The sequence below is a fragment of the Dipodomys ordii genome, unplaced genomic scaffold (assembly GCF_000151885.1).
Source record: "Dipodomys ordii isolate 6190 unplaced genomic scaffold, Dord_2.0 Scaffold35, whole genome shotgun sequence".
NCBI classification, from domain to species: domain Eukaryota; kingdom Metazoa; phylum Chordata; class Mammalia; order Rodentia; family Heteromyidae; genus Dipodomys; species Dipodomys ordii.
In genome coordinates, this window is record NW_012267251.1 from 3,161,268 (window position 1) to 3,188,293 (window position 27,026).

General features: G+C 40.9%; 1 protein-coding gene across 1 annotated transcript in view; it reads left to right on the forward strand.

Annotated features, from left to right (window-relative positions):
* Positions 1-27,026, forward strand: part of Cdc73 (cell division cycle 73) — a 92,192-nt gene that overhangs the window by 56,992 nt on the left and 8,174 nt on the right. The window contains exons 11-15 of the mRNA XM_013017291.1: positions 7,057-7,114; positions 15,673-15,708; positions 15,997-16,084; positions 24,525-24,686; positions 26,693-26,793. Coding sequence (XP_012872745.1) covers positions 7,057-7,114; positions 15,673-15,708; positions 15,997-16,084; positions 24,525-24,686; positions 26,693-26,793 — 445 coding nt within the window. The remainder of the gene's footprint in view (positions 1-7,056; positions 7,115-15,672; positions 15,709-15,996; positions 16,085-24,524; positions 24,687-26,692; positions 26,794-27,026) is intronic.

Consider the following 27,026-nt stretch of genomic DNA (forward strand, 5'->3'; position numbering starts at 1 on the left):
TTCTAAGCCTTCTCTAGCAGAAAAGAGAGATTCAATCTCCAATTAACCAGTGAAGTACAAGATTATAGGTCTGGCAGAGTGCCAGTTGTGGGCAAGCATGCTGAGTGAGGTCTTGATGTGGGTGTGCACCCACAAACAGATGTAGTTTTTTCATCATATGAAAGATTTGGATGAATGACCTATTTTTGGTTGTTTAATTTTAGTAAATATTTGTTGCTTTTTAAAGAAAAATTAAATATTTCTTGAAAGTTTAAAATTTCCCCATGAAGTCCATTAATGATATGTGAACCACTTTTACTTTTCTTTGAACCTACGAAGGATGAACTAGCCCAACTGCAGATTGGCAATCTCAGAATGACCACAAGTGTCAGTGTTTGCCATCTTATTTTTATTCAGACCCAACACATTACTAGTTTATTTATTTATTTATTTTAACATTACTAGTGTACAACAACGTGTATATAGCAATGAAAATTCAGGTGTCAACATCCCTTTAGGACTTCTTAAAGAGTCATAGCCAGAATTCATTAGTATCAGAGAGCAAGTTTCTTACCAAAATAGTTACAGTAGATAAGAAGGGAAATCAAGTTTTAGTAGTAAGTAAATAGAATATTTTTTTCAAAGGCCTTTTTTTGAAGAAAGGAGGAAGCAGCTAGCATGCTTGATTCTAAATTCATATGACCATCTCCAGTATGACTGTTTATGGACTGATTAGGTATGGAGTCATTAATATAAAGAAACTTTGCAAAGCAGGCGAAAAGGTGTTTTATATATATCAGAAAAACAATTTGAAGCACATACCCTTTGGTATACAGAGCTAATTAAGCAGAAGAACATTGCATTTTTATTCACATCAAAAATTTTATGTGACTTTAATCTTACTGTCATTGAAGTAAACCACATTAGATATGTCTTTAAGTTTTAATCTATTAAGAACAAAAATGGAATCGGAGCAGAACTTAACCTTTGCAAAAGCTGTTGTCTTCCTTTTACAAATACGGTAAGTAACTAAGTTCCTGTGAGGTCAATATTTTCCTAAAGGTCCTATTTCATGTGGCAAAGGCAAGGCTAGAACTGGGAACTCAAGATTTGTATATCAGGTTTCTTCAGCTTCGTTAATACTGCCTGCTAGCTCCATTATGAATTTGGACCCATTAAGCTACTGAAATGATTCAGTGGACCTTCTTCCTCAGCCATGCTACTGTAAACATAAAATAATCCTGTTTTCAATGAAGAAAGATAATCCCCTGATTAATCCTCAGTGAGCTCCGCAAAAGAATTGTTTGGAAGTGATGTGACTCAAGTGGTGGAGCTCTGTCTAACTTTGAGTGAAAAAGCCAAGCAGGAGCACAAGGCCGGAGTTCAGGCTCTAGTGCATACACCAAAGGGGGAAAAAAGAATGATGATTTGTCCAGAAGACCTTGATATTGAAGGAGATCAATACACATGCTTGGTACTGTTGCTAATTACCGTTTTCTTTCTCTCTTTTCTTTTTTCCCCCGCCCTCCCTCCCTCCCTCCCTCCCTCCCGCCAGTCGTGAGCTTGGGCACTGTCCCACTAACCCTGACCATCTTTTGCTTAAGCTAGCACACTACCTCTTGAGCCACAACTCCACTTTATACTTTCTTGGGTGATTAATTGGAGACAAGACTCAAATGGACTTTCCTGCCTAGGCTGGCTTCGAAATAGTATCCTCCAATTTCAGCTTTCTGAGTAGCTAGGATTACAGGTGTGAGCCGTTGGTGCGAATTCCATTTCTGTAACATTTCAGGTTCACTCATGTGGATGGAAGTTTTCAGTCACTAGATAAGAGACATGCTTTCAACATGTCTCTTTTAAGAGTGTGCATTTGTCTTACTCTCTTTTCCTCCTTCCCCTCAGCAGCCCTGCCCCCCCACCCCCATCCCTACCCTGTGGAACCCAAGATATGAAGCATGCTAAGCAAATCTATACCATTGAGTAAAGTATGTCCCCCACTTTGTTTTTAACTGCTGGCTGATATTAATTATTACAGACCCTGGCTCTTACTTTCTTGTGGTTCAATTTTAATTGCTGTATTAGTCTACATTCTCCGTAGAAAATAAGCCAACAACATCTATTTCTATATGTTTATCACTTATGTGACAAGCCACGTTAATGCGTTGTAGATTTTATGAGAACAAAATTAACCTAGTTGAGAACAAAGAAAATCACACTTATTTGGAGCTAACTAGTATTGAGGTGTGGGAAAACACAGGTTCAGGTAATCTTGAAAGAAAAGTGCTCCAAATGTTGTCTAAAATGTTAGTTGTATTTTCTCCTTTTCTTCTTTTTGGATTTTAATGAGTTTGGCTCGTGCGTTAGGCATTAGTAGAGGTGGAAGCGATTTTGCTTAGAAAGGGGTTGGGACATGGTGCCAGTGCTTACGCTGGCTTACACTCAGGAAGCTGACATCTCATGGTCATGGTTCAAAGACAGCCCAGGAGGAAAGTGTTAGAATTTTATCTCCAGTTAACCACCAAAAAGCTCAAAATGGAGCTATGACTCAATTAGGCAGAGCACTATCCTTGAGTGGAAAAGTCTAGGGACAATGCTCAGATCTGATTTCAAGCCCCAGGACCAGCACAAAAACAAAATCCACAACCATCTGGTCACAGGAGGCTCATGCCTGTAATCCTAGCTTCTCACGAGGCTGAGATCTGAGGAATGTGGTTCAAAACCAGCCCAAAGCCAGCCTGGGCAGGAAAGTCCATGAGATTCTGATCTCCAGTAAACCAGTTCGAAAACTGGAAGTGGCGCTGTGGCTCAAGTGGTAGAGCATTAGCCTTGAGCTGAAGAGCTGAGGGACAGCGCCCAGGCCCAGAGTTCAAGCCCCCAACTGACCGAAAAAAAGGAAAGAAAAAAGGAAAAGAAAGGGATTGGAGGGATTGGGGTCATCTGAGTCTCAGGGTAATTTAGGGAAAGGGATCCATTGTACTGGTCACAGAAGTTAACAATGTTTCAAGGACTGGTTTACATCTGCCAATTAGCAGCCCAGTTTAAAGATGCAGTTGAGGATATGCCTGAGATGTAATCAACAGGTGTCAACCAACTCCATTTTAAGGGCCCTTGACAGCTCATACTCAGAAGTTTTTCAGATTTTAGATTTTGGAATGTTTATATGTCCATAATGAGAAGTCCTAGGGATAGGGCCTAAGCCTAAACGAGTTCGTACTCTGAAGATTAATGTTACCCTCTATTTTTCATGTGCCTGTATTTGATGATGAACTTGTCACATGAGGTAGCAGAAACACTTTCAGAAAGCCTTACAAGAGTTTGGAGTAGTTCGGATCAGTGCTTCTCACCCACTGCTCTGTATTTTGAGTTATTTTAAAACACTGGTTCAGAAGCACAGGGTCTACAGGCTGCCTGGTGCAGACCCAGGAGCCCCAAAGGCCTGAGCACGCAGAGCCGAAGCAGGAGAGTGGCTCTCTGCTAGGATACAGGGGGTGCTGTCTCAGCCTGCCCTTTGTTCTATCCAGGTGCACTGTGGATTGCAGGGGCCACTTACCAAGTTTGTTCACCTCTAGTTTTTTGTGGGGGCTGGGTGGGGTGAGAGTACTAGTCCCGGAACTTGAGCACCCAGGCCCTGAGCTTTGGTGCTTAAGGTTAGTGTTCTATCACTTGAGCCACAGGCTCCACTGGTAGGTTTTGGGTTACTAATTGGAGGTAAGAGCCTCCTGGACTTTCCTAGCTTGTCTTTGACTTCAAATCATGATCCTTAAATGTCATCCTCCTGAGTAGGATTTCAAGGTTGGGTCATCAGCGCCCAGCACAGTTAACCATCTCAGTTGTCTTTCTTTTATTGCCTGCTAGAGGAATATACACCTGGTTTGGTGGCACATGTAAAATACTGTGCTAGCCTGCCAAATATTTTAGAATATGTTTAATGACTAAGGAGGTTATTTTCATGATCCCCTTATGTCTTTTAAAACAGTCTTTTAAGTTTATTTGTATTTGTTTCTTTTTTGGTATGATGCATTTACTGTTGAACTAGTTTTCAAACCAAGAAAACACTCTGGAATGATGAATGAAAAACTGGTATTAATTTAGGTTTTTAATCAGTATCTTGCTTCTTTGTAATGTAATGTTACTGCTTAGCACTGTGTATTCCAATTTTTCTGTGACTATAAATAAAATTAGTATTGTATTCCTGGGTCAGAGTTTTAATTACTGTGAATAGATAGGGATTGAAATAGAGTATTTTTCTTCCATTGAGATTACAGTTCTTTAAATTGTCTTTCAGGTAACAGAAAACCACTCTATTTGGTTAAAGAAAAATATATCCACTATCATACTATATAGGAATACTTCATAAAACCTCAAGCCAAGAATTGTATCTTTGCCTTTAAAAGAATACATTGAGAAACTGGAAAGCTGTCAGAAATCAAGGAAACTTGCCTTGTTTCTCTGTGATGTTACATGATTACTTGTCGTTTTCTGTGTCTGTCTACTCGTTCTCTGGTCCTTCCTGTGCACAGGCATCCCCCAAACCAAGACTCCAGTTCAGATTACTCCATTTCAGCGTGGCTTTTCAGACTTTCAGGGGAGAAAATGTGGCTAGGTAAGTTTAGTTCAGGTGGCTCACACTTCTGAGCAAAGGGGAAGGCTGTGCTCAGAGTAGACATCACCCAGCAAGCACACTGCACAGGCACTTGGATTTTGTTTATATCTTTAGGAATAAGTTTTCATTTTGTTTTAGTTTTAGTTTTTGCCTGTGCTGGGGCTTGAACTCAGGGCCTGGGCACTGTCCCTGAGTTTCTGTGCTCAAGGCTAGTGCTCTACCATTGAGCCACAGCACCACTTACAACTTTTTCTGAGTAGCTTATTGGAGATAAAAATCTCACAGACTTTTCTGCCCAGACTGGCTTTGAACCCTGATCCTCAGATCTCAGCTTCCTGAATAGCTAGGATTACAAGTGTGAGCCTCCAGGGTGCCCCCCCTTTTCTCCCTCCCCCCTCCTTCTCTTCCCTCCTCGCCTTCCCCCTGGACCTCTCCTCACACTCAGCCCCATGCCCCAGCCCGCCTGCTTGCCTGTGTTACTGAACGTGTGCTGACACTTTCCTCTTCCAACTGGGCAGAGGTTTTTCTCCTAGTGCGAATGTTTTGAAAACACAAATGCCCGATGGCGGCCCTGTTGTCTCCTGGGAGCGGGTGTGGGTGTGATGCTGTGGCCTGGAGTAGAGCACGGGGTGGGGCTGGACTGGACTGGCCTTTACCTGATGATGGAATGTGCTTTTGTAGCTGGATGGTCATTGACCAACAGCATGATTATCCACAGAAATCTTCCTAATTTCCTCACTTAAATCGGTAGTCTGTGGTCATGTCAGTTTTCTGTCTTGTTTCTGGCTTTCTTTCCTCCTTTTTTTTTTTTTTTTTTTGTTGTTGGTCCTGGGGCTTGAACTCTGGGCTTGGGTGCTGTCCTGAGCTCTTCAGCTCAAGGTGAGTGCTCTACCACTTGAGCCACAGTGCCACTTCCAGTTTTCTGGTGGTTTATTGGAAATACGAATCTCACAGACTTTCCTGCCTGGACTGGCTTTGAACCATCATCCTCAGATCTCAGCCCCTTGAGTAGCTAGGATTACAGGCATGAGGCACCAGCAACTGGCTTTTCCCTCTTTCTTATCTCAAAAATTAAGCAGAATTATACTCTAGTGACTCAGACAACTTGAGATTTGATAAAAATCTGATGTGATTGACAGTGGTAAAAGAGGGTTATGTAGGGTGTGGAGAGTGATAAGGTTCAGGGTGCTTAATGAATGGTTAGGGGTGAAATGTACCTTTCAGAAAGAACATTAAATGAAGATGGTAGATATTAAAGACATTACTACCATTCTACCTCTTCCGGCATTGTATCTTCACTCAGTCCGCTGTGCTGAGTTTTCTCCATGAATCGTGGGTTTGCTTGCCAGTGATTGCAGGCACTTTGGAGGCATCTGTTCCTGAGTATATAATTCATTCATTCACCTGGAGCTTATTTCTTTGTACATGTTACCGCTTAGTCATTAGTTGAGATTTGCTGTTAACTTTTTAAGGTATTCTTATTTGCTCATAATTCAAATACAACAAATCTTATCCAATTTTAAAGGTACTTATTGGAAATGTTTGTATCTTTTTAAAATGGACTTTCAAATAATACTGCTTATGTCTTGCTAACATGAGGGTTTTTTTTTATCATTTATTCATTTCGGGACTCTTTATTTTATTTTATTCTATTTTTGGAACTCTTTAGATGAAAAAAGATTGACTTGATTTTAAAGCAGGTAATGGCATTTCTGAGAGTATTAAAGTGGTCAGCAATTAAGCAAATCATTAAAAAGTACTACATGCTCATAGTGTCTTTTCTATGGTAACAATTTAAATTTATTTTCCACTAAGGATTTTTTTTTTTTTTGGTGGGTCGTGGGGCCTGAACTCTGGGCCTGGGTGCTGTCCCTCAGCTCAAGGCTAGCACTCTACCACTTTGAGCCACAGCGCCACTTCTTGCTTTTTCTGCTTATGTGGTGCTGAGTAATCAAACCCAGGGCCTCGTGCATGCAGGACAATCTACTCTACCACTGAACCACCTTCCCAGCCCCTCCACTAAGGATTTTTATTGCTCTACTTCAGGACCAGTAATATTAAAGATAGTTTTGTTTTGTTTTTGATTGGTCGTGGGGCTTGAACTCTGGGCTTGGGCACTGTCCCTGCGCTCTTCAGCTCAAGGTGAGTGCTCTACCACTTGAGCCATATCATCACTTCTGGTTTTCTGGTGGTTTATTGGAGATAAGAGTCTCACGGACTTTCTTGCCTGGGCTGGCTTTGAACCTCAATCCTCAGATGTCAGCCTCCTGAGTAGCTAGGATTTCAGGCGTGACCCACCGGTGCCCTGCTAAAGATAGTTTTATTTAGTTATTTTACATCTTCGATTGTTATGGTTTAGAGGAATGATTGAATGGGAGCAGTGAAGGATTTCTTGGCAATAATTGGATGTTTAACTATTATGTAAAGGAACTGTGCTGTCATACATGGTTACGGCTATTTTTTTTTTTTACTAGGAAGGTGCATCTGCCCGTAAGACTCAAACTCCTGCAGCCCAGCCTGTACCGAGGCCAGGTAAAAATATGAAACTTTGATTTTTTTTCTTCTACATAGTCATTACAATGATTTTTTTTCCTGTTTTTAGTTATATGTGTGATAATGCCAAAGAAACGGAAAGTTTACTTAGAATACATTAATTGACTACCAGTGATTATAGATATGCTTGCTTAACTTTGGTTAGTATCATTAAAAATACAGTCTTAACAAACAACCACAATGAAATGAAATGCGTACAGGATCATTGTTTTCCTGTGCTACATTTAAACAGCTTACCTGATTTTGTTAATATTCTTTACTGAAGTAGTGTTTTCCTCAATCTGGTTTAAAGGTCATTGATGAAATGGATTATACACTGTTTGACACTATCATAGGTTCTTTGGCCATACTATGTAGGGAACAAGTAGATATAGTCAGAGTTAAAAGGTTGATATTTTTGTTTTGGTTGAGAATTTTTTCAGAAGTGTTTTTAGAAGGTTGTCTATTCCTTTTCTTACTGACTAGATTGGTGATAATTATGTGTGTGGCTTTTTCTATAGAAATACATTATCATAATTTCAATAGACTGATATTTATTTGACTTTGATACAGAATTGCAGACATCTCTATTACAGAGCACCTAGAATTCTGTAATCACATAGAAATATGTGTTAAGCAAGGGTATTGTTGAAGTTATTTCCTAGTACCATACTCCAAAGAAGTCTCTATAGATACATGGAGATGCCAATACTACATTTAAGTGTTTTAGATTTGTTTTTTGATTTTTTTTTTAAATTTAGCATAACAAGTGCTAGCCTATACCATCTAGCCTATACCCTCCTCCTTCTCTCCCTCTTCTTTCTTTTTTTCTTTTTTCTTTTTGTACTGTTCAATGTGACTATAAAGAAAGTAAAAAGATTTGGAAATTCATAGACAAGAATTTGGGTGATATTTCTCAAAATGTAGTAGCAATAATGCAGACTTGAATTTTTTATTTGTTGTATGTTCCCACCATACAAACAACTTCTAAAACTCTGTACACGATATTAGGTATTCCTAGAAGTGCTTCAAAAGTTGCATTAAAATTATTTGACACTTGAATTGGAATGATTTCCTGGATTTACCTTCCCCTTAGAAATGGCCCTTTATTTAAAATTAAAAAAAATTATTATAAAGGTGTTGTACCGAAGGCTTACAGTTACATATATCAGCTAATGAATACATTTCCTTCTTCCCTCCCCTCCCCTACCCTCCCCCCTACCCTCTCTCCCTCTCTTCTTCTCTCCCTCTCTTCTTTCCCTCATTTCCATCCTTTCACTTCTTCCTTTCCCTCCCTTCCTTCCTTTCTTCCTTTTGGCTTGAACTCTGGGCCTGGGCACTGTCCCTCAGCTCTTCAGCGCAAGGCCAGTGCTCTACCATTTGAGCCACAGCGCCACTTCTGGTGGCTGATTGGAGAAGAGTCTCACAGACTTTCCTGGCCAAGCTAGCTTTGAACCGAGATCCTCAGGTCTTAGCTTCCCCATTAGCTAGGATTACAGACAGGAAAGGCCATGAGACTCTTATCTCCACTCAGAAAACCTGGCTTAGAAGGTTTATATTTGGTGCGTATACACTTAGAATTTCTTAAATCTGAAAATCCCCACATATCAAAAATACACTTAGCAGTAAATGTGTAGTGTGTGAGGCTGGTGCTTGGTAAGTAGACTTGTGTCATTTGGAAATGACGTCTGATCTCTTCCTGGATGACGTAACTCAAGCATGGTGCTCTGTTTTTGAGCAGTTCAAAATTTTTATTGCACCTTTCTGTCAAATATTTACATAGTACTATTGTACTAGGCAAATTCCTGGATTAAATTTAATATTTTAACTCCTAAAAATTTTCAACCTTAAGGCATTCCTTTGGGAGAGTGTAACTAAAAATGGACTTATTTTTTCCATTTAATTTAGAAATATAAGTCTAGGTAAGCCTAGATAGACTTTTTTTTTTGGGGGGGGGTCAGGTCGTGGGGCCTGAACTCTGGGCCTGGGCGCTGTCCCTCAGCTCTTCAGCTCAAGGCTAGTGCTCTACCACTTGAGCCACAGCGCCACTTCCGGCTTTTTTCTTTTTGCTTATGTGCTGCTGAGGAATCGAACTCAGGGCTTCATGCATGCAAGGCAAGTGCTCTACCACTGAACCACCTTCCCAGCCCCCTAGATAGACTTTTTTGAGTGTCAGTACTGGGGTTTGAACCCAGGGCACAGCACTCCTGGTTTGGCTTTTTTTGGTCAATCGTGGGGCTTGAACTCTGGGCCTGAGCACTGTCCCTCAGCTCTTCAGCTCAAGGCTAGCACTCTACCACTTGAGCTACAGCGCCACTACCAGTTTTCTGGTAGTTTATTGGAGATAAGAGTTTCACGGACTTTCCTGCCCAGGCTGGCTTTTAACCGACTGCGATCCTCAGATCTCAGCCTCCTGAGTAGCTAGGACGCTAGGCCGTGAGCCACCAGCGCCCGGCTTGGTTTGGCTTTTTTGCTCATGGTTGACACTGTGCCACTTGAATAATGTCTCCAGTTGCGGTTTTTTTTTTTGTGAGTAATTGGACATTAAAAGTTGTGAGGATTTTTTCCCCTGGGTTGTCTACCAACTATGATTTTCATACCTCAGTTTATAGGTGTGAACACTGGCAGCTGGCTATTGTTTTTTTCACCTGATTAAACCATTGCAATACCTGTTTTTTCCTACTTTGTTTCTAATGGACACACCTCTACACTTCACTTTTCCAGCCTTAATCTTTCATTTGTAGTTCATAGATATTCTGAAGTCAATAAATGACCTATAGCTCTAGGTTAGTTGTTTAAAAAGGTCTTCTATTCAGCCATACAGTTTATAACTTACATACTGTTTGACATACTTCTACTCTTATTCTATAATTTTAAGTCTGTGTGCTGATGACTTCCAAGTCTGAGCTTTCAATTAGACCCTCCAACCTATGCATTAACATACCTGTTTTCCATTTAGGTATGACACAGACATTATAAAACTATTCCCTTCAAATCTGTTAGTGGACACTTTCCTGCTTCTTTATAACTAGTATCTCCATTAAGTCTGTTTAATAGTCTAAAACCTTCACAGACATACTTTTCTTCACATTTCCTTAGGTCTTTCTGTTAGGTAAATTAAATTGGCAGCTGAGGAAGGAGGGCAGCACATGGTTTTCAGGAAGGGAAAGGTTTCTTTGCAGGCCACCTCTGGTCAAGCTGGAAGCCCACCCAGCAGGAATAAACCAGGATTGAACCACAGCCAGGCCAGACTTAACCATGGCCAGGGCCGGGAGGTGTGGCCACACCAGATGCCAGTGTGACCTCAGGGAGGTGGAGACTTAACCAAGAGGAGGGAGGAGTCTGTACCTCCTTCCAGGGTGGACCTTACACTTCGTTTATCTGTCCTTGGGTTCTATCAGATTATTTTGCTGTATTTCTACTTTACTTGTTTTGCTTTTTTCTTTATTGCTCAACTGAAGACCATCATATATCTAGAGAGCATCTTAAATTGTGGTCAGTAGACCAATATCAGTCCATCTGTCTTTTGTTTCTGGACCCCAGCAAGGTACAAGAGATTTAAGGGTAAATTACTGTCATACTATTCAAGGGCTTGATCATCTTTTTTTTTTTTTTTTAAAGTAATTCAATGGTCTTAGATTGAAACTTAAAAAGAGAAAAAGCCTCTTATCCCTAAGCCACGAATGATGTAGGAGCACCATTGTAGATTACTGTACCTGTTCCAACTGAGCTTTGTGCTTTCACACACTCCCCTTTTGATCTCTTGTCTAAATCCATTATTTTCTTTTGCAGAAAGTGTGACATGAAAATCAAATCATGTCACTTTCTGGATTAGAAGTGATAGGATTTTGTGATAGCTCTAAAATACAAACTCAGGGGCTGAACATGATGCACACATGTGATTCCAGCTACACAAGAGACTTTTGTAAACAGCCGGCATCAAGAAGGGCAGGGGCAGTGGGTAGAGCCCTTGCCTAGTGAAGTATGAGGTATCATTCAAATCCCCTTACATGTCCTCTTCTCCACTTCCCCCATATGAATTTAGGACTCCTGGAGTATTGTGTGCTTATAGTCTCAGCTGCTTGGAGGCAGGTTGCTTTGGGTCCAGGAGTTCAAAACCAGCCTAAACAATATCATAATTTTGACTGTTTAATGTTGCACAAAAGTCTCTGAGAATTGACTTCCTGTTTAAACGTGCAAGTTCACCTTTTGCCCTTTTTTTCTTCCCTGTGGTCTGCACATTTGCATTGTTTCAGTTCTGTAAACATAGCAGTTTCTTCCTACCCCTTGCATTTGCACACATTCCTGTGGTCAGCTTACCCACTTGTTCTTTGCACGTTGGCGTCTTCTCATCCTTCAGAAATTCCAGCCTAAATGTCACTTTCATTGAGAGGCCTTTTCTACATATCTTAGCTAAAAGACACTTTACACATTCAGTTTGTTTCTTAGTATGTTCTGTGTGTGTGTGTGTGTGTGTGTGTGTGTGTTATTCTTAGGATCCACCTCTCTGAGAGTCCTTTCAAAGAGAGGCATAACTACTATTTCACATACCATTTAATAATAACCGGCTTTTACATAGGCTCTGTATAAATGTTACTTAAGTAGAGAGTACAGTCATTTGAAGTCAAACAGGGCAGCAATAGTGATTTTACTCATGGCCTTTTCTTGGCTTGCCATTGGAGTCACTCTGTCTATGTAGTAGAGTTGCTGCAGCAGCATTTAGCATCAGCTCTAGCTGGAGGGTCAGGAAATTGTAAATACATACCATGATCTGGCTAAGAACTTAATAAACATTATTGTTTTTAATGTCTGCACACCACTTACCATGATGTAGGAATTATTATTTCTGTGTATAGGAAGAAACTGAGGCTAAGTGCAGTCAACCAGCCTACCGTAGGAATATCCCTGGCAGTGGCAAATGCGGGTACACATTTAAGTCATCTGAAGCAGACCCTGGCTATGAAGGGGTCTCAAACTCCCATTTCCTGCATGGGGAGCAGGCAGTGTTTCTTTCCCTACTTTAGCCTGTTATACTAAAATAAATCTTTGTTGAAAAAACAAAGCCAGACCCTTATTATTGAGTGCTTTGCATTGCCTCCTTGCCTCTGCTGGTCAAGCTTGCCAGCACGGGTGTCACAGCGCCCTGCCCTGACAGCTTGTGAATACTCCTCTGGAGTTGTTTTTCCTCCTAAACCTGTGATCCTTATTTTTCAATACACGTGGAACACCACTTCCATGCGTGCACACAGTCTCTATACTGGGGCTTGAGCTCAGAGGTGTCACGCTTCCTCGTTTTGGGCTGGGGCATTCCACTACTTGAGCCCTGCCTCCAGTCTTGCTTTTTTGCTAGTTAATTAGAGATGGACTCTTGCAGACTTTTCTACCTGGACTGGTGTAGTGTAAAACCACAATCCTCTAAGTCTCAGCCTTATGAGCAGCTAGGACTTCAGACATGAGCCCCTAGCACCTGACGTTGACATCTGGGGCGTTTTGTATTTTGCCCTTTCCTTGCATTTGGTTTTCCCAGCCTTTATTTTAAATTCTTGAGTCCATTTGTTGATGCCTTTACCAAAAAGAAAGGTCAACTGAGTGACATGAAGTAGGGGCTCCCTCCCTCTGCCCTCCTCCCTCCTCCTGCCCTTGTCCTCCCTCCGCCCTCCTCCCTCCTCCTGCCCTTGTCCTTCCTCCACCCTCCTCCCTCTTCCTGCCCTGGTCCTCCCTCCGCCCTCCTCCTGCCCTGGTCCTCCCTCCTCCCTCCTCCCTCCTCCTGCCCTTGTCCTCCCTCCTCCTGCCCTTGTCCTCCCTCCTCCCTCCTCCTGCCCTTGTCCTCCCTCCTCCTTCCTCCTGCCCTTGTCCTCCCTCCTCCCTCCTCCTGCCCTTGTCTTCCCTCCTCCCTCCTCCTGCCCTTGTCCGCCCTCCGCCCTCCTCCTGCCCTTGTCCGCCCTCCCTCTGTTGTACGCACAGCAGCTTCTGTCTCTTGTTTACTCATGGGACGGTACTGTCATTCATTTTTCCTCAAATACTAAAATATCATATGCCAGATTACACTGTATAGATGATCAGACTTGTGAGTTCTTTTTCTAGAAATGATTTGAGAAAGTTTCAGTAGCTTTTCTCAATAAAAGGAACAATGAAAAGACAACAGTAAATATGTGCTTGTGTGAGCTTTTTGTGCCTGGAAGATCACATTATCTAACAACTTGTACAGAAGAGTTTGAAGAATTAGTTAAAATGTAGCAGGAGTGTTGTCTCTAAAGGAAACATACTCGAAAATTGTCTATTTGATTCTCTTAGTATCTGACTTGAAAATTGTCTTACTTGATTCTCTTAGTATCTGTTTCTAAAACCTGGCAGTTGAGTTAGAGTTTCCCACAACTGTTCACCAGTCACTTAGTGCAGGCCAGTGGATGTAGCACAGTAAATGCACACAGACACTTAGTGCAGGCCAGTGGATGTAGCACAGTAAATGCACACAGTACTGTATACACATACAACAGTGTCAGAATTGCTGAGCCGTGTCCTCGTGTGCAAGAAGCACACAGACTAGATTCCCTTTTGCATGCAGTCCTGGAATGTACTGCCTCCTTGTCCCCACCTCTTAAGTGACCTGTTCTGTTCAGGGCAGCATAGCTTCTCCTCACACCTTCAGCATGCCCAATTTTTTTTAAATTATTTTTTAAGTTATAGAAGAATTTGCACAAATCAGTGTTGGTGCTGTGAAGTTCTGTGGTCTTGACAATTCTTAGTGTCTTGTGTTCTCCATTACAGCATCATGAAGAAAGAATATGTTTTCTAACTTTTTTTCTGTTTTTTTTTTTAATAAAGCCAACTCCAACATTGCATATGCCACATAGAATACATTTAAGATTTTTAAAAAATTTTATTTTATTGGGACTGGGAAGTTGGCTCAGTGGTAGAGCGCTTGCCTTGCATGTATGAGGCCCTGGGTTCAATTCCTTAGCACCACAATAAAAAAAAAAGCCGGAAGTGGCGCTGTGGCTCAAGTGGTAGAGTGCTAGCCTTGAGCTGAAGAACTGAGGGACAGCGCCCAGGCCCACAGTTCAGGCCCCACAACCAGATCCAAAATTTTTTTTTATTTTATTGTAAAAATGAGTTACAGTTACATGAGTAAGGTAATGAGTACATTTCTTGTTGAGAATTGTTACCCCTCCTTTGCTTTTCTCCTACTATCCTTTCTCTCCCCACCTCCCCATTCCTTTCCTTCCCTCCAAGTTGTAAAATTCATTTGCAACATAGTGTCTTGTGAGTCTCATTGTTAAGATTTTTTTTTGGGGGGGGGGTCCGGTCATGGGGACTGAACTTTGGGCCTGGGCGCTGTCCCTCAGGTCTTCAGCTCAAGGCTAGTACTCTACCACTTGAGCCACTTTTGGCTTTTTTCTTTTTTGCTTATGTGGTGCTGAGGAATCGAGCCCAGGGCCTCAGGCATGCAAGGCAAGTGCTCTACCACCGAGCCACCTTCCCAGCCCTCATTGTTAAGATTTTATTACATGGATAGATACTGAAAATTGAATCTGCAGCACTTCTTATTTTTAGTATTCATCTGTTAAGTTACAGTTGTCATAATGCCATTGAATTTTTTTTTGATGCTTTATGAAGTCTATCTCATATTAAAAACAGTAAAACTGAGCTGGGCGCTGGTGGCTCACGCCTGTCATCCTAGCTACTTAGGAGGCTGAGATCTGAGGATTGTGGTTCAAAGCCAGCCCGGGCAGGAAAGTCCGTGAGACTCCTATCTCCAATAAACCACCAGAAAACCGGAAGTGGCGCTGTGGCTCAAGCGGTAGAATGCTCGCCTTGAGCTGAAGGGCACAGGGACAGTGCCCAGGCCCAGAGTTCAAGCCCCACGACTGATCATAAAAAACAAAACAAAAAAAAAAACCAGTAAAACTGGCCTGGAGACATGGTTCAAATGGTAAAGGGCCTACCACCAATAAAAAAAAAAGTAAAACAATAGTTTCTAACACAACCAAAATTATTTAATCAATTGAAATCAACATCATAATTTATGTCAAAATGTAATCATTACCATACCATTAATAACAACATTATGGTCAAGATAATGTTAATATTATTGGTAACATAGATATATTAAGATCATGTGTATAACATAAATCTTCAAATATACTTTATTCCTTACTTAAATAGTCTCTTCCTAAGAAGAAATCAAAAGTTCTTTGGAAAGCGGGTATTTAGATCCTAACTCCCAGTGAAATAGCTGTGCTCTCCAGTGGCCCTTTGGCCAATTGCTGTGTGCTTTTTATCCACTGGTTTTGCATTTACTGTGTGATGATTTCCTTCGTATCAAACCTTAGTGTCCATGAACATAAAATATTGCTGAGGAATGCTAAGTCATTTTCATATTTTGATGAAGCAGAGAGGTAACATTACTTGAGAAAATACTTTGTATGTTTTTTTTTAAATTTTTATAGCTAGTAGTGTGAATACTGGCAATTTTTAGGCCTTCATTGTAAAAGCTTGAAAATAAGAATATGGTTTTTTTAACACTCAGTTGTGATTTTTTCCCCCCCTTCTTACAGTTTCTCAAGCAAGACCTCCTCCAAATCAGAAGAAAGGTAAGATTTTAAAGTTACTCAAGAAACAAAAGTGTTTGAACTAGGTTACAAACCATTGCTGGTGCTATTAATGAATGTGCTTTGTACCTGTTCAGATTGGTCCAGACCTAAGACACATTGATTATATTTTTCCTGTTATTGTTAGTTGAAACTACTAGTTTTTTTTAGCTCTAAAGAATTAGTTATATATTTGGAAAATTTCATTTTCTAGTAGACAGAGCAAGTATAATTGCTTCTAATAAATTCTAATAATAATTACTTGATATGTTTAAAATTTGGTCTTTATAGGATCACGGACACCCATTATCATAATACCTGCTGCTACCACTTCTTTAATAACCATGCTTAATGCGAAAGACCTTCTGCAGGATCTGAAGTAAGTGCGTTATGCAGCTTCTTTCCCTAGGACACCGAGATGTCACTGGAAAATTAGTTGTTACTGAGTCAGCGTTATTTGTTAGGAGAATACAACATTTTATTTAATAGCTACAGTATTTATTTATTTTTGTCAGTTGTGGGGCTTGAACTTAGGGCCTGGGTGCTGTCGCTTGAACTTAGGGCCTGGGTGCTGTCCTGAGCCTCTTTGTGTTGATGGCTAGCGTCCTACCACTTGAGCCACAGCACTACTTCTGGCCTTTTCTGAGTAGTTTATTGGAGATAAGAGTCTCACAGACTTTCCTGCTTGGGCTGGCTTTGAGCCACGAGCCTCAGATCTCATCCTCCTGAGTAACTAGGATTATTGCTGCATATAACTAGCAAGTGATAGTACTTTAAACACTCAAGCAATTCTAGTATCTCATTAGAAGCAGGTGGGATTCTGGGACTCTTGTAACTGAGCCTGACTCTGGCCAAGCCAAGGGACACTTGGAACTTGTGGCTACCCCTTTTGGTTGATGCCCAGTCTTCTGGCTGCACCCCTAGTTTACCTGAACCTTCCTGACCCACTGGGCACTTTGAGAAGTGGGTGCCAGTGAATGGCTAGCCATTGTGGAGAGAATTGTGCATGTGCAGAGAATGGAATGAAAAGGAACTCTGCTGACATAATTAGGCGGGTAATGTATTATTTGCATTGTTACATGACTTTTATATAGCAAAGAGGTTGTTGCTTGGTTTGTGACATGATTTAATAAGCTTTTATTGGCCCCTCCCAAAAAAATTGCTATCAGTTCTTCATTCTCTAGAACCTTTGCAGTGTTTATCTTAACATATTACAGATCTTGTCTTTATAGTGAACAGAAATCACAAAGTAGATTTTGATGTCTGTCTTTAAAAGCCTGGCTATGGAGAAGCCAAACCATTAAATGGACGACATTTTGAGGGTAGATTATGCTAGGTTTCTTGCAAGTTCAAAACATTTCCTTCATTGTTTAACACCTCATTGCAACTGACATCTCCCCTACTGCTCAAATCAGCTGGAGACTTTGCTGTGTAATTAATGCATAATTGAAACCTCCTCCACACAACTTTAGGACTGGCTGTAACTCAGGGTTCAAATTGGCTAGATTCTTTGGTTTTATGTAAAGGCGTAGATTCCTCAATTTTGTAGCCCCTTCAATAAGTAAACGAAACCAAAAATAAAATGAGGTTTAACTTTTAACATCCTAAATAGCAAACCTGAAAGAAGTGTAGTAGGTTATTTTACGATAAATAAATTAGGTAGAACGTGTGTTCTGTGCATGATGGCAGAGCCCAAGGAGAAGGGAACAAGGCTCAGATCTGGAGAGCGTTCCCCTCGCTTTCCTGCCTATGAGGAAACTGCTTGAGGCATTGGAAAGAAGCAGGCAGGGCAAGGACAGTTCCTGGGGCTTACATGACAGGAACGGTCCTCAGCCGTCCACATTACAGCCACAGGCAATGCAAGCGCTTAGAGCTGCTTCAGGATGGCAGGCAGCAAATTTTAATTTTCTTGCCATATTGAAGATCTTCTTGCAGTAACTTCTAGATCCCTTATTGATGATGATAAGCTAGCCTTCAATGAGGTCATCAGTTGTAGGAGGGAAATTGTCCTGTGTGGTTATTTTAAAGATAATTTAAAATGTTCTTAGATGTAGAGGTCCTTCCTGTTTCTTATTTGGGATTTTTAGAATTAAATCTTCAGATTATGGCCCATCATGATTCTCAGAGGCTTGACCTTTATAACTTACTTCACATAGATATTCTTTGGGATATTTTTCTGAGGAAATTGAGTCTTCAGTGAATGTGAGGAGTCCTCCAGTGAGATTTACTGAATATGTTGTGGAAGCATCCCTTTAACTTTTCCGTTTGAAGGGTCTGTTTTGTTAGTATGGAGGTTGGAAATACTGGGCCTTGAACTTGCTAGGCAAGTTCTATCACTTAAGCCATATCCACAGCCCTTTTTTGGCTTCAGTTATTTGTTTCAGATAGCGTCTTATATTTTTATAGGGGCCAGTTTGAACCATAATCCTAACATGTTCCCCATGTGGTTTGCATCATAGCTGGTTGAAATGGGATCTTACTAACTAACTCTGCTTAGGCTGTCCTCGAATTATGATCCTCTCCATCTACAAATCCTGTGTATCTGGGATTACAGACATTTGCCACTATGCCTAGCCAGTTTGAGTTTAAATGTCCAGATATTGTTGCATTTGCTGCATATTCAGTTTTGAGACATTCTAGTTTTCTTTGCAGGTGGGTGAAGTTTATGTCTTGGGGAAAGGTAGGGAAGAAAAGACAAGTATGGCCTTATTTCAAGTGTTACCATTGTGCTGAATTTAACAGGATTGTCAGTTTATGAGCAGAGGAACTCTTACTAGATTTCTTACAGTGAGAGGATTTGAGCTTTGTTTTGTATACGACTAGAAGAAGCCTTGTGAGGCCTGGGAAACCAAGCCTAGATTGACTAGGTTTGTAAGTGCCTGCTATGCCTGCCGAAGCACAGGCTCATTACTTTTTCACCCAAATGTTCTTTACAGTTTTTTAACTCATTACTCAGAGACGCCTTTAAGAATCTTGAAGGACTTTATTAATAACTTAGCTTTTTTGGAGGTATTATTCCAATTAGGGAGTTTGTCATATTATCATATCATATAAGCAGAATGAAAGACCTATACCAGTTAGAATGGCCATTATCAGGAAAACTAATAATTAACAAATGCTGGCGGGGATGTGGCCAAAAGGGAACCCTATTACACTGTTGGTGGGATTGTAAACTTTTTCAACCACTCTGCAAAGCAGTATGGAAAGACTAAACATAGAGCCTTCCCTATGACACAACAGTTCCATTCCTGAGCATTTATCTAGTGGACCATAAGCCAGACCACACTAAAGCCACCAGCACAGCCATGGTCATTGTGGTATTGTTTGACCATAGCCAAGATACACAATCAACTTACAAGTCCCTCAGTGGATGAATGGATCAAGAAAATGTGGTATATATACACAATGGAATTCTACTCATCAGAAAGAATAATATTGTGCCATTTGTAAGGAAATGCAAAGACTTGGAAAAAATTATATGAAATGAAGTAAGCCAGAGCCAATGAAACAGGCTGCATGGTTTCCTTCATGTGGTAACTAGAATGTGCGGTGCCTATAAATCTACAAGTACACACTGCATGATTATAGACACACATAGACATGTATACATACACACACAGACATGTATACGGACACACACACTGGGACATGATAGATTATATAGGACCCTAGTCATTAACGTACTCTTAAGGCCAAGGAGGACATGCGTGCAGGTGGTAGACAAAGTCATCAACAGATGCTCATATAAAACAGTGGCCTATGCAATGAACTCCAAGAAAAGGAAATGAGACTTTTTTTTTAGTTGCTATTGTTGCTGTTTTTGTTTTGTTTTCTCTTGTTTGTTTGCATTTGGGAGGGGAAGAAGGGAGGACACATAAAAGGTGGAGCAGGATGAACAAATACAGCAGTGATACTCAGTAGACACTATGTGGAAAATGAACTGGGTATCTAGTCTGTGGGGAGGGAAAGACTGGGAGAGAAGGATGAAAGAGGAGACAAGGTTCAAAAGTAACTGTACTCATAACTCATTACCTGATTCACTAACTGTAACCCCTCTACATCAACTCTGCAATAACAATTAAAAAACAAAGGTAAAAAGACCTACTTGGTAAAGGTCATAATTTGTTCATGTTACCTCAAGCCATTGTTCTTTTTTTTTTCTTCAAAAAAAGTATAAAAATATAATTGTCACAGTTCATGAATGGATGTCAGAACACTCAGGAATCTTAAATAACATGGTTCTAGCTACATAAGTCTTTCAGGGTGATTTTCCACATTAGCCAGTGTCTGAGCCCTAGGAGAGGGGAGCAACACACTAGCTGGTGTGAAGGCCATGGCCATGGCCTTCAGGAAGCCTGAAGACTGGTGGGAAAATAACAACTTAGGTAATTGCTGTAGCAAAGAAAACACTGGCAGAATTCAATACAATTAAATGCTACTTTGAATAAAGGCGATAAATTCATAGATTCAAAGTGTAATACACATGGCTTAAATTTAGAATTAAGTAAATTTAAATCCATCCTTAGAGATGCGTTTAAAGGCTAGGAAACCAGAATTACCTCATTCAGATTTGAATGTCAGATGCATTGCTTCTAAGATGCCACCTTATAGACTAGGAAATGACAGTAGTTTATATAAAGAGCACAGTACTTACTTCTTCACACTTCCTGGGCAAGGAGTAAAATAGTACAATGTGCTCTGTTCAGACTTTAGTCTGGCAGAAGATGATAGGCTTAGTGTTTGCTTTGTTTACTTTAATCTGGCCATTGCTGTCATCATTGGCTCATATTTGTAAGTTGTGAATGGAGTTACAGTGGAAGAGTACTCATTGAAAATTGACCGTTTGCCTGGAGCAACCAAACCAATAGTTCCATGGTTTACAGCCCTTGGGTTAATTGGCTGGAGCACTGTACTTTTGTTTCTAAGACAGGCACATGCTTTATGTTTTAATGTCTCTGAAACTGGGATATTTCTTGCTAATTGATGACATCTTAGCGAGAGCGAGGTGGTACTCCTGGCACAGTTTGGAAATACTATCATTGCATATTTCTAACAGTCAGGGCCAGAATGTCAGTGACTCCACTTTATCAACATTAAAAAGACAATCAGCATGAGCAGAAGTCTTCACAAATACATAATGAGGTAGTATTTGAGAAAAACTGAAAAATTCTGCTGGATGTCAGTGTCTCACTTGTATAATCCTAGCTACTCTCCAGGCAAAAATCTAAAGATTGTGGTTCAAAGCCAGTCCAGTCAGGAAAGTCCATGAGACTCTTATCTCCAGTGACCTACCAGGAAATGGGAAGTGATGCTGTGGCTTAAAGTGGTAGAATGCTAGTCTTGAGTGAAAAAGCTCAGGGACATGCCCAGGCCCTGTGTTCAAGCTCCATGGCTGACAAAAAAAGAAAAACTAAAACTGGGAAAAAGCTTAAGCTGGGAAACTTCCCCACAGTTTGTTGTAAAGCTAAACACACATGATCTACCAGTTCTGTTCAAAGGTACTTACAAAAGAGAGAAGAAAGCATATGTTACACAGGTTCATAAATGGCACCTATAGAGTACTAACTTAGCTTTATGTAGTACCCACATTTGCAACCACTCACACAGCATACTTGTGTATACCCCTTCCCTTCTTCCCCAGTCTCATGTGTTGAAGCTTGACCCCAGTATGATGGTTTTTCATTGATGGTTGTGTCCAGAAGTGGGGTCAGTGTTCCCATGAAGCGAGCCCCTTGCCCCCATGCCCCTCCACTGTGGAGAGCACGGTGGATGAACCTCGTGAGACTCCTCAGGTGCCTCTTGATCTTGGACCTCCCAGACTGGAGAACATGAGAACCAAAAATCTGTTGTTGGTTAGTCACCTAATCTGTGGTATTTCTGTTATTGCATCCCAAATAGACCAAGATACCCAAATACCTACCAGCAGGAAAATGGATAAATTGTGGTGTATTATTGCCGTAGGATTCTACCCAGAATAAAAGAATGAAGCACTGATAAACCCACAGCATGGGTGGATATCAGACACATTAAATTGATTGGAAGAAGCCAGGTACAAAGGAGTACATCCGTATTACTGTATGTCTAAATTCTCAGGACAGGCAGAATTAATGAATAGTGACAGAAATCTAAACAGTGTTTGTCTATTGCGAATGGGGACTAGGATGTGACTTGCCTGTACAGCCACTGAATGCGTTAATGTGTTCTGTTCTTTGTCGTAATTGGTATGGTGCATACACTGGGTATATATAAAAACTAACTTGCATATTTCATAGTACGTAAATCTTGTGTCCATAAAAGTGCTGCTTGTGCAGAAATAAACTGAAATGAAGCAGTGGAGGATAAATTTGGTGTTTGTGAATTCTTTCTTGTAGGAGGAATGATCTCAATGCTTTCTTGTAAAACAACAGCCAAGTATTTTATGGAATGAAGTAGTGGTACCTATGCAGAACCTACCATAGGTGAACAAAAGCGTTTCCTCTCACAGTGTCAGACAGGGAGTCCCAGTCAGGAGAGTAGCCAGCTCCCTCCAGGATGATGGTTCCAATTTAGGTGTGTAGGCGTAAGGTACTGTTGGAATGGTAACTGGCAGTCGTTTTCGTCCATAGTGGTACAATGTAAGTGGTGTACCTCACAGTCTGTGGTGTGTGAGATTTGACCAATCACTATAGGGTGAGCAGGTAACTTTTATATTGACCTTTTGTAGAATACTAGTCTTTTTAGTAGATTTAAGTTCAAGGGATCATAGGTCTATCCTTAAGTTGTCAACTGTCAAGGCTGAAAAGCATTTTGAAATAATTCATTTTATTTCTAATAGAGGCTATAGCACTCTAAGGAAATGATCATGTTTTGGTTAGAAAAGAAGATGTGAAAATTCTGTCTTTAATTGAAAAACTACATAACTTTAGTAAAAATTAGAGCAGTGTATAAACATGGAGATGCTATGTAACTTTCTAGGTAGCAGCAGTTGAGTTAATTCTTCAGTAGACTTAGTTGGATATTTTAATATTTTACTCACCTGTATCTTATGACTCATTCCTTACTAAAGATGAGAAATACTTTTATACTTTCACAGCATCTTTCAGAAGCCAGAGGGAGAAATATGTAATATTATATTTAAGAATTAAAACATTTTAATCCCATCTAGATATATATTAATTGAGACAAATTAAAGGAAAGCGCTCGCGTGCGTGCGTGCGTGCGTGCGTGCGTGCGTGCGTGCGTGCGTGTGTGTGTGTGTGTGTGTGTGTGTTGGTCGTGGGGCTTGAACTCTGGCTCTGGGTGCTGTCCCTCACTCTTCAGCTCAAGGCTAGTGCCCTACCACTTGAGCCACAGTGCCACTTCTGCTTTCTGAGTGGTTTATTGGAGATAAGAGTCTCACCCCTGCCCAGGCTGGCTTTGAACTGTTATTCTCAGATCTCAGCCTCCTGCGTAGCTAGGATTATGGGCGTGAGCCACCAGCACCCAGCATCTTTTTCTTTTCTTTGACAGTGAGATCCTTTTACTCAGTGAGATTCTTTTATTCTGGAACAAGTTCAAGAGTGCAAGAACTGAGTTATACACATACACACACACACACACACACACACACACACACAGAATAATTTGTAGGACAGTGTACTGCACATATTGTTTTGTAGCTTGTGGCTTTCCATTTGAATTCAGTTTTCAGCAGAGTACTGTATCTCAGAGTGTTAGTATTATTTTCGACATTTTCTGTTGAGTCTGATTAGGAAAACCAATCTGTGAAGAGTAGCTGATTATCTGGGACGACTTATTGTTAGGACTTGAGCTCAGGGTGCTTTCCTTTGGCTTGTTTGCCCGTTTTTTTTGTTTTTGTTTTTTTGCTGATTATTTTGGAAGTAGAGTCTGGGTTTGCTTGGAACTGCAGTCCTCCAGATCTTATACTCTTTACTGGATAGAACTAACCGGTGTGAGCCACTGGTACTTTGGTTGTTAGGCTTTTTTTTTTTTTAATGTTATGAATACCTTGGTTTTTCATCAGGTTTCAAAAGGTGAAATCAGTCAGCTTAGACATAAACTTAAGTATTATCACCATCATGTATTAAAAGCTTTGATACTGTTTGATGAATACAACATGTGGCTTTGAAACTTTCCAAGGAGCTTCAGAGTGCGGGCTCTCACACACCTCGTGGGCTGTCTCTGTGCGTTGGTTGTATTGGCCAAATGCCATTGGAGGGACTCTTAGACTGTATGTTTGGGTTATGTTTATTTTGAAGAAAAGATTGTTTAAAATTGTTAAAATGCCCACAAGAGCCAAACTGTAGAGCTGACAGTGGCTCTGCAGATAGGGAATTTTAGAAAAGATCTGTTGAGAGTGAATGGAGAATTGAACCATTTAGGTTGAGTTGATGGTATTAATGATATTTACTAAAATAGACTATTGTATAAGGTGATTTCCCTACTTTAAAATCTTCAAAGCAACTGAAGCTTTATGGCATTTTTCCTAATTTTGCTGATGCATAGAACTGTGAAAAAGGGTGAACTGATATGAAGATTTGGTATAAACTACGCTACCCACTGGAGAAGCCTATCCAGCCACATGAGTTTCTTCCTCTTTGTTACTTAATAAAGTTTCCTTTATTGATTTCTCTAGTAGATAGTTTTGAGAAATGAAGATGGAGTGTGGTGAATGTTACATACATTCTAGGCAGCATGATCTATATATGCATAGCAGATTTATTTCAAAACATTTTAGCTTAAAAACATTAGTCTTCTAAAGATTTAAGATTATTTCAAAATGTATTTTCCTAACTTCATCACACTGAATGCATTTGATTTTTTTTTCTGTTTATTCAAAGATTTGTTCCATCGGATGAAAAGAAGAAACAAGGCTGTCAACGAGAAAATGAAACTCTGATACAGAGAAGAAAAGATCAGATGCAGCCAGGGGGTGCTGCAGTTAGCGTCACTGTGCCGTATAGAGTGGTAGACCAGCCCCTTAAACTTATGCCTCAGGACTGGTAAGAGAGAGAGAGAAAGTGAGAGAATGTATATGTGCATATGTGTGTGTGTATGTATACCATGTATCTGTTTGTATTGTTATTGAACACTGATTATGTAGCTCTAACTTGGTCATCAACAATGATACCATTGTAGTATTTCAGCTGCTGTGTGGGATAAATTACATTGTAAAATTCATTTAATTCAGTGTCACAGTACTGAAGATGGTTTTGATAGTGTGGGGCATAATCCCATGGAATGAAGATTTCTTTTTTTCCTTCGGGTTTAATTTTAGCTTCAGAAATCTTGAGCAGGGTTAAGAATTTTAAGGCTGCAGTTCTCCTCAGGAGTATTGAGGTTTTATTGGATGTGAGGAGTCCCCAGGTCTCTGGGCTTTGCCAAGACCCTTCCCTTGGATTGTAAAGTCGAACTCTGTATAATATATAATAGATGATTGAGTGGCTGTTCTCAGTCCTTAAACAGGAACCGGCCACTCACGTCCCAGGTGCCCAGCGTTCATCATCTGGTCTCCTTCCTGCCCCTCTCCCCCTGCCCCCTGGGTAGTGGATTGTTCTCCAGTGTACCAAGGCACTTCTGTTTTCTCATCTGAAAATGGAGGAACAGTATGGTAGTATAAACCCCTGCAGGTTGCTTTTGAAGGCTCGATGTATGTGTGTGGCCAGTGTAGAGCTGCCTCATAGTTACTATGTTTCATTAGTGATACTAGCCACCCTGTGATTTGCTCCCAGCTGGGTGGTACTCATGGGAGTACCTATGATGATTTCTCAACTAATAATGTACAAGATAATGAAGTGTGAGTGCCTAGAAAGAGATTTATTCTTTCCTGGAAAAGCAGTTGGAATGGCTGGAAAAACAACTTGCTTTAAAAAATTACAGCCGGGCATTGATGGTTAACACCTCTAATCCTAGCTTCAGAGGAGGCTGGGATCTGAGGATTGAGATTCAAGCCAGCCCAGACAGGAAAGTCTGTGAGACTCTTAGGTTCAATTAAACTACCAAAAAGCTGGAAGTAGAGTTGTGGCTCAGAGGTAGAGTGCTAGCTTTTAACAGAAACAAAACAAAAAAGCTCAGGGACAGTGCCTAAGCCTTGAGTTCAGGCCCAGGACTGGGGCAGGAGGCAGGAGTAGAGCATGTAGGGTAAAAGAAGCACTTGGAGAAGTAGAAAAGTCAAGATGGCTTCTGAAGATAGTTTCTGAAGAGCTGAAGAACTAGAAAATAGGGCCTTGGGCTTCATCAGATAGTTGATGAGTTACTATATTTTAATTAAAACAAAATAAGATGTATTTGAATTTTAAGTTAATTCTTTTTAAAACAAAATGTTTCAGTTAATATATAGTAATTCCTATTCACTGGAAAAGTGTACCCCTACATCAGTTAATGGAAAGGAAAAGGCCGAGACATAGGAAACTATTGTGTGAATATGTCTGAAAGATTTAGAAGCCTGGTGCATGTTCTCTCATGTGTGGAAGCTAGAGAAAAACGACAGGCATGCATGGCAACGTAGTCAGGGCTCAGCGCTCTTCTACACACGCAGCCTGGTGTGAGGAGGGTGTGCTTAGCGTTAGCGGAAGAGCCCAGAGGCCCACCGCCTCTGAACCCTAATGCACAGTGTATCACAGTGATTACCAAGAAGTAGAAACGTGCTCTGCAGAAGCGGGCGGGGCACAGGAGCGAGGCAGGAAAGGTGAGCAAATGCAGTCATTATGTTCAATGTACAGTATATAAAACATGAACTATGGGAGTGGGGGTGGGAGGGGGAGGGGAGACGGAAGGAAGAGGTGACGGTGACCAGGAAGCTTTATACTTGTAAGTCCTTTCAGCAACTACTACGCTTGAAACATGGCAGCTGAGGATGGGGGACCAGCAACAGAAGCCCGGGGGGACAGCGGCCTCCGCCGTCTCCGCCCGGCCCCTCCTAGGAGGTAGGAGGCTGAGCAGTTTACAGTACCTGAAGCTCAACTTTGAGATATTCTCCCTTTCTCCCTCACCCACCTTCTACTTATAGGGACCGAGTTGTAGCAGTGTTTGTTCAAGGTCCTGCGTGGCAGTTCAAAGGCTGGCCATGGCTTTTGCCTGATGGATCACCAGTCGACATATTTGCTAAAAGTAAGGCTCTTGGTATATTTGCTGCTTATCCTGTATAGAAACGTTCTTTATGAGAAGAGCTCATGTGGCTCTGCATACGCGGTGAGTGTACTGACGGTGGCCTTGAATGAAGGAACACAGAGCCAGGGAGTATTTTCAAGCCCTTTCCTACGTTAATATTTTCTGTGTGGTTACATATGGAAGTGAATGTTGATTATCTTACAACATTAATAATCCTTTTAGGTCACTTAAGT